The following is a 12,125-nucleotide window of genomic DNA, read 5'->3' on the forward strand; positions in this document are numbered from 1 at the left end:
CAGCTGAAATTTGGGGATTTCGACCCCAAAAATTTGGCGGGTTTGACCCGAAATTTGGGGATTTTTACCCCAAAATTTGGGGATTCCAATTCGAAATTTTGGGGGTTCCGCCCGGAAATTTGGGGTCCTGCTCCAAAATTTGGGCATTTCCACCCAAAAATTTGGGGGGCCCGAGCCGAAATTTGGGGGTTCTGCTCCCAAATTTGAGGATTTTACCCAAAATTTGTGGATTTTACCCCAAAATTTGAGGGTTTAACCCCAAAATTTGAGGGTTTTAATGCCAAATTCGTGGATTTTACCCCAAAATTTGTGGATTTTACCCCAAAATTTGGGGGGCCCGAGCCGAAATTTGGGGGTTCTGCTCCCAAATTTGAGGATTTTACCCAAAATTTGTGGATTTTACCCCAAAATTTGAGGGTTTTACCCCAAAATTTGAGGGTTTGAATGCCAAATTCGTGGATTTTAACCCAAAATTTGTGGATTTTAACCCAAAATTTGGGAGTCCCGAGCCGAAATTTGGGGTGAAAGCGGCGGATTTTGGGGTTTTTGGGCCAAAACTTTGGGATTTTGGGGTAAAAATTCCGGATTTGGGTTTTTTTTGGGGGTAAAATTGGAAGAATTTGGGTTTTTTTTGGGTAAAGATTCCGGATTTGGGGATTTTTTGGGGGGGAAACTTTGGGATTTTGGGGTGATTTTGGGTTCAAATCGCCGGATTTGGGGTTTTTTGGGTTAAACCCAGCAGAATTTTGGGTTTTTTTAGGGTTAAATTTGGGGATTTGGGGTTAAAACCGACGGATTTGGGGATTTTTGGAGTTAAAATTGCGGAATTTTGGTTTGGGCCTAAATCCCCCACATTTTTGGGGTTTTTTTTAGGGTTAAAATTGAGGATTTTGGGTTAAAACCGACGGATCTGGGGATTTTTTTTGGGGGTAAAAATCTCAAATTCGGGCGATTTTGGGGATCTTTGTTTTATTTTGGCTCAAACTTTGCAAATTTTGGGTTTTTTTTTGGGATAAAACTTTGCAAATTTGGGGTTTTTTTTAGGGCAAACCCGTCAGATTTTCAGCGATTTTTGGGTTAAAACCGCCGCGTTTGGGTTTTTTTTTTTGTTTTTTTTTTTTTTGGGTTAAAATCGCCGGGTTTTGGGTTTTTTTTGGACCTAAACTCATCGGATTTTCCGTTTTTTTTGGATAAAAATTCCGGATTTTGGGGCGAATCCGCCGGATTTGGAAGTTTTGGGGTGAAAGCGCCGGAATTTGGGGATTTTGGAGGGGAAAAAATCTCAATTGTTGGGGTAAACCCGCCGGATTTGGGGACTTTGGAGGGGAAAAAATCTCAATTTTGGGGGGAAAAAAATCTCAATTTTGGGGGTTTTTTTGGGGGAAAAAAATCTCAATTTTGGGGGTTTTTTTGGGGGAAAAAAATCTAAATTTTGGGGTACTTTTGGGGGGGAAAAATATCTCAATTTTGGGGTTTTTTTGGGGGGAAAAAATCTCAATTTTGGGTTTTTTTTTTGGGGGGGAAAATCTCAATTTTGGGGGGAAAAAAATCTCAAATTTGGGGGTTTTTTTGGGGGGGAAAAATCTCAATTTTGGGGGGGAAAAAATCTCAAATTTGGGTTTTTTTTTGGGGGGGAAAAAAAAATCTCAATTTTGGGGTAAACCCGCCGCATTCGGGATTTTAAGGTTAAAACCGCCGGATTTGGGGTTTTTGTTTTTTGGGTTTAAATCACCGGATTTTGTTTTGTTTTGTTTTTTTTTTTTTGCCGCAGAACCGCCGATCCTTGGGGTGTTTTTTTGGGGTAAACCCAGCGGATTTTAATTTTTTTGTTCCAGATTTGGGATTTTCGGGGTTAAACCGCGGGATTTTGGGGATAAACCCCCCGATTTTGGCGTTTTTCGGGGCGGGATTTTGGGGTTTTTTTTTTGGGGGTGAAACCGCCAAATTTGGTTTTTGGGGGGGTTTTTTTGGGCTAAAATTGTCGGATTTCCGCTGTTTTTTGGGCTAAAACCTGGGGATTTTGGGTTTTTTTTTGGGGGGGGAAACCGCCAAATTTGGTTTTTGGGGGGGTTTTTTTGGGCTAAAATTGGCGGATTTTCGCTGTTTTTTGGGTTAAAACCTGGGGATTTTGGTTTTTTTTTTGGGGGGTGAAACCGCCAAATTTGGTTTTTGGGGGGGGTTTTTTGGGCTAAAATTGGCGGATTTCCGCTGTTTTTTGGGTTAAAACCTGGGGATTTTGGGTTTTTTTTTTTGGGGTGAAACCGCCAAATTTGGTTTTTGGGGGGGTTTTTTTGGGCTAAAATTGGCGGATTTTCGCTGTTTTTTGGGTTAAAACCTGGGGATTTTGGGTTTTTTTTTTGGGGGGTGAAACCGCCAAATTTGGTTTTTGGGGGGGGTTTTTTGGGCTAAAATTGGCGGATTTCCGCTGTTTTTTGGGTTAAAACCTGGGGATTTTGGGGTGGTTTTTTTTGGGGGGGTTCCGGGGGGGTCTCACCTCGGGCGAGAAGCGGGGCTGGGGGGCGGCGGGGGGGGCAAGGACCCCCCAAAAAATCAGGAGCCCCACGAGCATCTCCGGGAGCGGCCGCTGCCGAGTGGGGCTGGGGGGGGCCGGGGTGGAAAAAAATTCCCAAAAAACCCCAAAAAACGGGATGGGGGAGGGGCCGGAGGGGGGGGGAGGGGCCGGAGGGGGGGGAGGGGTTTGGGGACGGGAGGAAAAAAAAAAATAAAAAAAAATTTGGGTTTTTTTTTTTTTTTGGGGTATTTTTTAGCAAATAAAGTCCCGGGGTGCGGGTGGGGACCGCAGGTGGCGCCCCCTGGCGGATGAGAGGGGCCCACGGGGGGGGGTCCGCCCCAAAAATAAAAATTTTGGGGGATTTTTGGGGAAGTTTTTTTTTTTTTTTTTTTGGATGGGGGTGGGGGAGGGGCAGGATGTGGTCAGCCCCTCCCCCCCCCCACCCCCCCACCCCCCACCCCCACCCCCACCCCGGTCAGGTGACTCGGCGGGCGCCGGCGGTGACGTCATCGCTGGGAAGGAGGGGGGGGGGGGGGGGTCCCGCGTGGGAATTTTGGGGAATTTTTGGGGGTCCCGAGTGGAATGTTTGGGAATTCTGGGGGGTCCCGGGCGGATTTTTTGGGGCGTCCCGGCGGAATTTTGGGATTTTTTTTTTGTGGGGTGGTTGGGAAACTTTTGGGATCCGCAGGAAGGAATTTTGGGGCCCCTCCCGGACGCTTTTTTTTATGGAGTTCGTTTGTGCCGCTAATTACGGGCGGGGGGCGTGGCCACGCTAATTAATCCCAGAAATGGGCGGGGGCTTCATTGCCCTTTTAAGGCGGCGTTGCCCTTTTAAGAAAGCATTGCCTTTTTTAAGAAAGCATTGCCCTTTTAAGAATCCGTTGCCCATTTAAGAAAGTATTGCCCTTTTAAGAAGCCGTTGCCCTTTTAAGAATACGTTGCCCATTTAAGAAATCATTGCCCTTCTAAGAAGCCGTTGCCCTTTTAAGAATCCGTTTCCCTTTCTAGAAAGCATTGCCTTTTTAAGAAGCCATTGCCCTTTTAAGCAATCGTTGCCGTTTTAGGAAGGCGTCGACCCTTTAAGAAGGCGTTGCCCTTTTAAGAACACGCTGCCGCTTTAAGCCTGCTCCCGATGGGCCCCACCCGAGGCTTGAAGGCTCCGCCCCCTCCCAGTTCAGCGCAGTTCATCCCAGTCCCCTCCCAGTTCATCCCAGTAACCCCAAATCCCATCCCAGTCCTCCCCTCTCTGTACTGGTTTGTACTGGGGGCCTTTGGTGCGCAGGGTGGGGGTCAGGACGCGGCACTGGCCGTTACTGGGATGAACAGGGAGACACTGGGCCGGCTTTTCCCCGCCTCCTCCTTACCATTGGTCGCTCTCGCGCATTCCCGCGATTCTATTGGTTAGAAACGCCGTCACTCATCCCGTCATTCCCGCCTCTCTTCTTTTCCCGCCCCTCGCTTCTATTGGCCGGCGATTTTCCCGCCCCGCGTTTTCATTGGCTCGCTGTTTTCCCGCCCCGCGCTTCCATTGGCCGGCACTGTGGGCGGGGGCGTGTCCAGGCGAGGAGCGGCGGGAATCCCGTGAGGGGAGGCGGCGGCCGGGGCGGAATTTTGGGGCAAAATTGGGGAAAAACGGGGCCGGGAACGCTGCGAAGGAGCCGGGAAATTCTCCCGAGGGCTCCCGGTGGATTTTGGGGCGCTTTCGGGCCGAACTCAGCGGTTTCGGGGCGGTTCTGAGGGAGAGCCGGGCGGTGAGCGGGGGCTCCGCACTCCCTGAGGGCTTCGCGCTCCTGAGGGGGATTTGGGAGCTCCTGAGGGGCATTTGGGGGTCCCTGAGGCGATTTGGAGGATCCTGAGGGGCATTTGGGGGGTCTTGAGCGGTTTTTCAGGGTCCTTGAGGGGATTTTGGGGTTCCTGAGGGGGATTTGGGAGCTCCTGAGGGGCATTTGGGGGACCCTGAGGCGATTTGGAGCGTCCTTGAGGGGATTTTGGGGTTCCTGAGGGGGATTTGGGGGTTCTGTGGGAATTTTGGGGTTCCTTTGGTGTTTTTTTGGGGTTTTTTCGGGGTTTAGAGGGATTTTGGGGAATTTTTGAGGTTTTTTTGGGGGGATTTTGGGGGTTTTTGGGGATTTTTTGGAGATTTTTTTGGGGTGTTTTTTGGGGGATGTTTGGGGAGTTTCTTGGGCTTTTGGGGGGGTTCTTTGGGGTTATTTTTTTTGAGATTTTTTATGGGTTGTTTTGGGGGATTTTTGGGGGGGTTTTTTGGGGGAGTTTTGGGTATTTTTTGGGGGGGATTTTTAGGGAATTTTTGGGGGGATTTTTGGGGTTTTTTGGTTTTTTTTTTTTGGCGTTTTTGGGGAATTGAATCTTAGTGGTCCCTAATTAAAGTCTTGCTGCACGGAATTAAATTTGAAGAGCCCTGATTAACCTTTCTGCTCTCTAATTAATTTTTTAGGCTTTTTTTTGGGGGGTGTCGTCGTCCCCCCCCCCCCAACCATGGCTCAGGGGGGGCTCCCTGAGCAGCAGGACCTGCTGCTGCCTCCAGGTGAGAAACCCCCCAAAAAATCCATCAAAACCCCCCCAAAAATCCCCCAAAAAACCGCCCAGAAACCCCAAAAATTCCCCGAAAAAACCTCAACCCCCCCCCAAAAAATCCCCTCAAAAAACCCCAAAAATCCTCAAAAAAAACTCCAAAAAATCCCCAAAACACACCCAAAAAACACCAAAAATCCCTCCTAAATTCCCCAAAAAATCCCCCCAAAACCCTAAAAAAACCCAAAAAATCCCCCCAAAAAACCCCAAAAATCCCCCCAAAAAAAACCCAAAAAGCCCCAAAATATCCCTCAAAAAACCCCCAAAACCCCCCAAAAACCCCCAAAAATCCCAAAAAGCCCCTAAAAATCCCTCAAGAAAATCCCAAAAAATCCCCAAAAAACCCCCAAAATCCCCCCAAAAAACCCCAAAACCCCCCCAAAAACCCCCAAAATCCCCAAAAATCCCAAAAAAAAAGTCCCTAAAAAAACCCCAAGTAGTCCCCCCAAAAAAAAACCCCACAACCCCAAAAAACTCCCTAAAAACCCCAAAAAATCCCCCCAAACCCCCCAAAATCCCCAAAAAACCCAAAAAAAGTCCCTAGAAAACCCCCAAAAAATCCCCCCAAAAACCCCTAAAATCCCCCCCAAACGCAAAAAAAGTCCCTAAAAAAACCCCAAAAATCCCCCTCAAAACCCCCAAAAAACTCCCTAAAAACCCCAAAATATTCCCAAAAGAAACCCCCAAAACCCCAAAATATTCCCAAAAATACCCCCCAAAACCCCAAACCCCCCCAAAAAAAACCCCAAAATGCCCAAAAACCCACATAATACTCCCTAAAACCCCCAAAAAATCCCCTAAAAAACACCCCAAAAACCCCAAAAAACTCCCTAAAAACCCCAAAAAATCCCCAAAAAACCCCAAAAAAAAACCCCAAAAAACCCCCCAAAAAAACCCCAAATTCCCCCCAAAAAATCCCCCAAGAAAACCCAAAAAATCCCCCCAAAAAACTCCCCAAAAATCCCCCAAACCCCCCCCAAAACCCCCCAAAATCCCCAAAAAACTCAAAAAAAGTCCCTAAAAAAACCCCAAAAAATCTCCTAAAACCCCCAAAAAACTCCCTAAAAACCCCCAAAAATCCCCCAAAAAACCCCCAAAAATCCCCCAAAAAACCCCCAAAAATCCCCCAAACCCCCCCCCCCAAAAAATCCCCTCCAAAATCCCCAAAAAATCCCACAAAAACCCCAAAAAATCCCCAAAAACCCCTAAAATTCCCCCCAAAAAAACCCCAAATCCCCCCAAAAAAACTCCCCAAAAAATCCCCCAAGAAAACCCCAAAAAATCCCCCCAAAAAAACCCAAAAAACTCCCCAAAAACCCCCCAAAATCCCCAAATAATCGCCCAAAACTCCCTAAAAAAACCCCCAAACTCCCCGTAACGTGAATTTTCTTTGTGTTTCCCGGCAGACGCGGGCGAGGCCCCCCCGGATTGGGGGTCCCTGATTGTGGGGGCCCCCCCCGGGCTGGGGCGGCTGCTGGGGGAGCTGGGGGCGCTCCTGGGGGGGGATGGGCTGGGCCCCCCCCTGCGGCCGCGCCTGCGCCAGGTGAGCCTTGGGGGCACCCCGGAAACACCCCAAACACACCCCAAATTCTGCCCAAATTCCCCTCCAAAATACCAAAAAATCCCCACAAAGTTTCCCAAAAATTCCCCAAAATTTTCCCCAAAAACTCCCAAAAGTTTGCCAAAAATTCCCCAAAAATTCCCCAAAAATTCCCCAAAAATTTCCCAAAAATCCCCAAATATTTGCCAAAAATTCCCCAAGATTTTCCCAAAAAACTCCCAAAAATTTGCCAAAAAGTCCCCAAAATTTTCCCAAAAAACTCCCAAAAATTCGCCAAAAAAATACCAAAAAATTCCCTAAAATATCCCCAAAAAATCCCCTAAAAAATCCCAAACATCCCCACCAAAGAATCCCAAAAATTCCCCAAAATTTTCCCAAGAAAACCCCAAAAATTCCCTTAAAGAATCCCAAAAACCCCCGCCAAAAAATCCCCAAAATTTTCCCAAAAGAATCCCAAAAATTCCCCAAAATTTTCCCAAAAAAACCCCAAAAATTCCCTTAAAAATCCCAAAAATCCCCTCTAAAAAAATCCCAAAAATTCGCCAAAAATTCCCCAAATTTTCCCAAAAGAATCTCCAAAGTTTCCAAAAAAAGCCCAAAAATTCCCCCCAAAAATCCCTAAAAGTCTCTAAAAAATCCCCCAAAATTCCCTAAAAAATCTCCCAAAAATTCCTTAAAAAATCCCAAAAATTCCCCAAAAATCCCAAAAATCCCCCCAAAAATCCCAAAATTCCCCAAAATTTTCCCAAAAAAACTCCCAAAAATTTGCCAAAAATTCCCCCAAAAATTCCCCAAAATTTTCCTGAAAAACTCCCAAAAATTTGCCAAAAATTCCCCAAAATTTTCCCAAAAATTTCCCAAAAATTCCCCAAAAAAACCCCAAAAATTCGCCAAAAATTCCCCAAAGTTTTCCCAAGAAAACCGCCAAAATCCCCGCCAAAAAATCCCAAAAATTCGCCAAAAATTCCCCAAATTTTTCCCAAAAGAATCCCAAAAATTCTCCAAAATTTTCCCAAAAAACCCCCACAAATTTGCCAAAATTTCCCCAAGATTTTCACAAAAAACTCCCCAAAATTTGCCAACAAGTCCCCAAAATTTTCCCCAAAATTCCCCAAAATTTCCCCCAAAACCTCCCAAAAATTTGCCAAAAATTCCCCAAAATTTTCCCAAAAAACTCCCAAAAATTTCCCAAAAATTCCCCAAAATTTTCCCAAAAAAGCCCAACAATACCCCCAAAAAATACAAAAAAATTCTATAAAACCCCAAAATCCCTTAAAAAATCCCAAAAATCCCCACCAAAAACTCCCACAAATTTGCCAAAAATTCCCCAAAATTTCCCAAAAACTCCCCAAAATTCCCTTAAAAATGGCCAAAATGTGGTTTTTGGGGTGATTTTTGGGCTCCCTGCTGTGGTTTTTGGGGTGAATTTTGGGGTGAATTTTGGGGTTTTTGGGGTCCCTGACGTGGTTTTGGGGTGGTTTCTGGGGTTTTTGGGGTGAATTTTGGGGTTTTTGGGGTCCCTGATGTGGTTTTGGGGTGGTTTCTCTGGTGTTGGGGTGGTTTCTGGGGTTTTTGGGGTCCCTGACGTGGTTTTGGGGTGGTTTCTGGGGTTTTTGGGGTGAATTTTGGGGTTTTTGGGGTCCCTGATGGTGATTTTGGGGTGTTTGGTGTGATTTCTGGGGTTTTTGGGATGGTTTCTGGAGTGATTTCTGGGGTTTTTGGGTTTTTTGGGCTCCCTGATGTGGTTTTGGCGTGGTTTTTGGGGTGCTTTCTGGGGTGATTTCTGGGGTTTCTGGGGTTTTTGGGGTCCCTGATGTGATTTTTGGGGTGCTTTCTGTGGTTTTGGGGCTCCCCAGGCCGAGCTTTCTCTCTCCTGTGCCCGGGCTCGCTGGCTGCGCCTGGAGCTGCTCCGGCGCCTCCTGGAGGAGCTGATCCGGGACCCCGAGAGCTGCAGCCTCAGGTGGGGCACAGACACCCCAAAATATCCCCAAAGTGTCCCCAGAACCTCCCCTGAATGTCCCCAAAATATCCCCAGAATCACCCCCTGAATGTCCCCAAAATATCCCTAAAATGTCCCCAGAATCACCCCCTGAATGTCCCCAAAATATCCCCAAAGTGTCCCCAGAGTGTCCCCAGAATCACCCCCTGAATGTCCCCAAAATATCCTCAAAATGTCCCCCAAAATCACCCCCTGAATGTCCCTAAAATATCCCCTAAATGCCCCCCAAAAATTCTCAAAATATCCCCAAAATCCTCCTGAATTCACACCCAAAACAACCCCAAAATGTCCCCAGAACCACCCCCTGAATGTCCCCAAAATGTCCCCAAAATATCCCCAAAATATCCCCAAAATCACCCCCTGAATGTCCCCAAAAATCCCCAAAATGTCCCCAGAATCACCCCCTGAATGTCCCCAAAATATCCCCAAAATCATCCCCTGAATGCCCCCAAAATATCCCCAAAATATCCCTAAAATCCTCCTGAACTCACACCCAAAACAACCCCAAAATGTCCCCAGAACCACCCCCTGAATGTCCCTAAAATGTCCCTAAAATATCCCCAAAATCACCCCCTGAATGTCCCTAAAATATCCCCAAAATATCCCCAAAATCCCCCCCAAAATATCCCCAAAATCACCCTTTGAATGTCCCCAGAATCCCACCCAAAATATTCCTAAATTCCCCTAAATATCCCCTAAAATCACCCCAAACACCCCCAAAATATTCCCTAAATACCCCCAAATTATCCCCCAAAATCACACCCAAAATCCCACCCAAAATATCCCTAAAATCACCCCCAAAATCACCCTAAAATCACCCCAAAAACCCCAAAATCCCCCTGAAATCCCACCCAAAAAACCCCCAAATTCCCACCCAAAATATCCCTAAAATCACCCCAAAAAATCCTTAAAATCACCCCAAAGTGCCACCCAAAATCTCCCTAAAATGACCCCAAAATCTCCTTAAAATATTCTCAAAAATCACCCCAAAATATCCCCAAAAACCCCAAAATCCCACCCAAAATATCCCCAAAATCACCCCAAAATCTCCCTGAAATCTCGCCCAAACACCCCCCAAAAAATCCTAAAATTACCCCAAAATCACCCCAAAAATATCCCTTAAATTACCCCAAAAATACCCCCAAAAACCCCAAAATCCCCCTGAAATCCCACCCAAAAAACCCCAAATTCCACCACCAAAAAATCCCTAAAATCACCCCCAAAAAATCCTTAAAATCACCCCAAAAAATCCTTAAAATCACCCCAAATTCCCTCCCAAAAATCCCTAAAATGACCCCAAAATCTCCCTAAAATCACCCCAAAATCCTACCCAAAATATCTTTAAAATCACCCCAAAAACACCCCAAAATCCCACCCCAAATTCCACCTAAAACCCCCAAATTTTCCCAAATTCCCTCAAAATTCCCCCAAATCCCCCCAAATTTTTCTTTTCCCCCCAAATTTTCCCCCAAAATTCCCTCAGAAATTCTCCCGAAATTCCATCGAGTGCCCTTAAAAATCCTCCCCAAAAACCCCCAAAAATTCCCCTAAAATCCCCAAAAAATCCCCCAAACCCCCAAAATTTCCCAAATTTCCCCAAAAATTTCCCAATTTTCCCCAAATTTCCCTGCAGGTGTTGCAGAATTTGGAGCAGGCTCTGACCCAGGCCCGGCTGCACCAAAAACACCCCGAGATGGTTGCCCCAGCCTCAGGTGGGACCCCCAAAACCCCAAAATTCACCCCAAAATATCCCAAAATTCACCCCAAAATTCACCCAAATTCACCCCAAAATTCATCCCAAAATATCCCCAAAATTCACCCCAAAATTCATCCCAAAATATCCCCAAAATTCACCCAAAATATCCCCAAATTCACCCCAAAATTCACCCAAATCTACCCCAAAATATCCTCAAAATTCACCCCCAAAATTCATCCCAAAATATCCCCAAAATTCACCCAAAATATCCCCAAATTCACCCCAAAATTCATCCCAAAATATCCCCAAATTCACCCCAAAATTCACCCCAGAATATCCCAAAATTCACCCCCAAATCTACCCCAAAATTCACCCCAAAAATCCCAAAATTCACCCCCCAAATCTACCCCAAAAATATCCCCATAATATCCCCAAAATTCGCCCCAAAATATCCCCAAAATTCACCCCAAAATTCACCCAAATCCACCCCAAAATATCCCCAAAATTCACCCCCAAAATTAATCCCCAAAATATCCCCAAAATTCACCCAAAATATCCCCAAATTCACCCCAAAATATCCCAAAATTCACCCGAAAATTCACCCAAATCCACCTCAAAATATCCCCAAAATTCAGGCCCAAAATATCCCAAAATTCACCCCCAAATTCACCTCAAAATCCTTCAAATTAAGCCCAAAATTCACCCCGAAATATCCCTAAACTCACCCAAAAATTCACTCCCAAATTCACCCCAAAATTCACCCCAAAAACCTCCAAATACACCCCAAAATCCTTCAAATTTACCCCAAAATCCACCCTGAAATATCAACAAATTCACCCCAAATTCACCCCAAAAGTCACCCCAAAATATCCACAAATTCACCCCAAAATTCACCCCCAAAAAAACCCCAAAAAAAACCCCAAATTCACCCCAAAATATCCTAAAAAATCCACCCCAAAACCCCCAAAATTCACTCCCCAAAATATCAACAAATTCGCCCCAAAATTCTCCCTGGAAATGCACCCCAAGAACCCCAAAATCCACCCCAAAAATATCCCCAAAGTTCACCCAAAAATTCACCCCCAAAATTTGGCCCAAAATTCACCCCAAAATTCACCCCAAAATGCCCCAAATTCACCCCAAAATCCCCCAAAATTCACCCCTAAATATCCCAAAATTCACCCCAAAACCCAAAATTTCCCCCAAAATTCGCCCAAAATCCCCAAAATTTCCCCCAAAATTTCTGAAATTTCTTCCAAATTTCCTTCCTCAATTTCCCCCAAAATCCCCCAAATTTTTCCCTTTTTCCTCCCCCAAATCTCATCCAAAATCCCCCAAAATTCCCAATTTTCCCCCCCAAAATCCCCCCAAATTTTGCCCAGAATTTCTCAAATTCCCCCCAAACTTCCTTTCTCAATTTCCCTTAAAATCCCCCAAAATCCCCCCAAATTTTTCCCCTTTTCCTCCCTCAAATCTCATCCAAAATCCCCCAAAATTCCCAATTTTCCCCCAAATTTCCTTCCTCAGTTTCCCCCAAAATTCCCCCAAAACTTTTCCATTTTCCTCCCACAAATCTCATCCAAAATTCCCCGAAATTTCCTCAATTTTCCCCAAAAATTACCCAAAATTTTCCCCAGAATTTCTCAAATTTCCTTCCTCAATTTCCCTTAAAATCCCCCAAAATCCCCCCCAATTTTTCCCTTTTCCTCCCCCAAATCTCATCCAAAATCCCCAAAATTCTCCCAAAATTCCCAATTTTCCCCCA

The 12,125-nt window shown here is 45.6% G+C and overlaps 1 protein-coding gene across 1 annotated transcript in view; it reads right to left on the reverse strand.

Annotated features, from left to right (window-relative positions):
• Positions 1-2,599, reverse strand: part of LOC131570825 (matrix metalloproteinase-14-like) — a 45,195-nt gene extending 42,596 nt beyond the window's left edge. The window contains exon 1 of the mRNA XM_058823204.1: positions 2,495-2,599. Within this exon, the coding sequence (XP_058679187.1) occupies positions 2,495-2,569 (75 nt within the window). The 5' untranslated portion in view covers positions 2,570-2,599. The remainder of the gene's footprint in view (positions 1-2,494) is intronic.
• Between the last annotated feature and the right edge of the window lie 9,526 nt (positions 2,600-12,125).

This window comes from Ammospiza caudacuta, chromosome 39, assembly GCF_027887145.1.
Source record: "Ammospiza caudacuta isolate bAmmCau1 chromosome 39, bAmmCau1.pri, whole genome shotgun sequence".
Lineage (NCBI taxonomy): Eukaryota > Metazoa > Chordata > Aves > Passeriformes > Passerellidae > Ammospiza > Ammospiza caudacuta.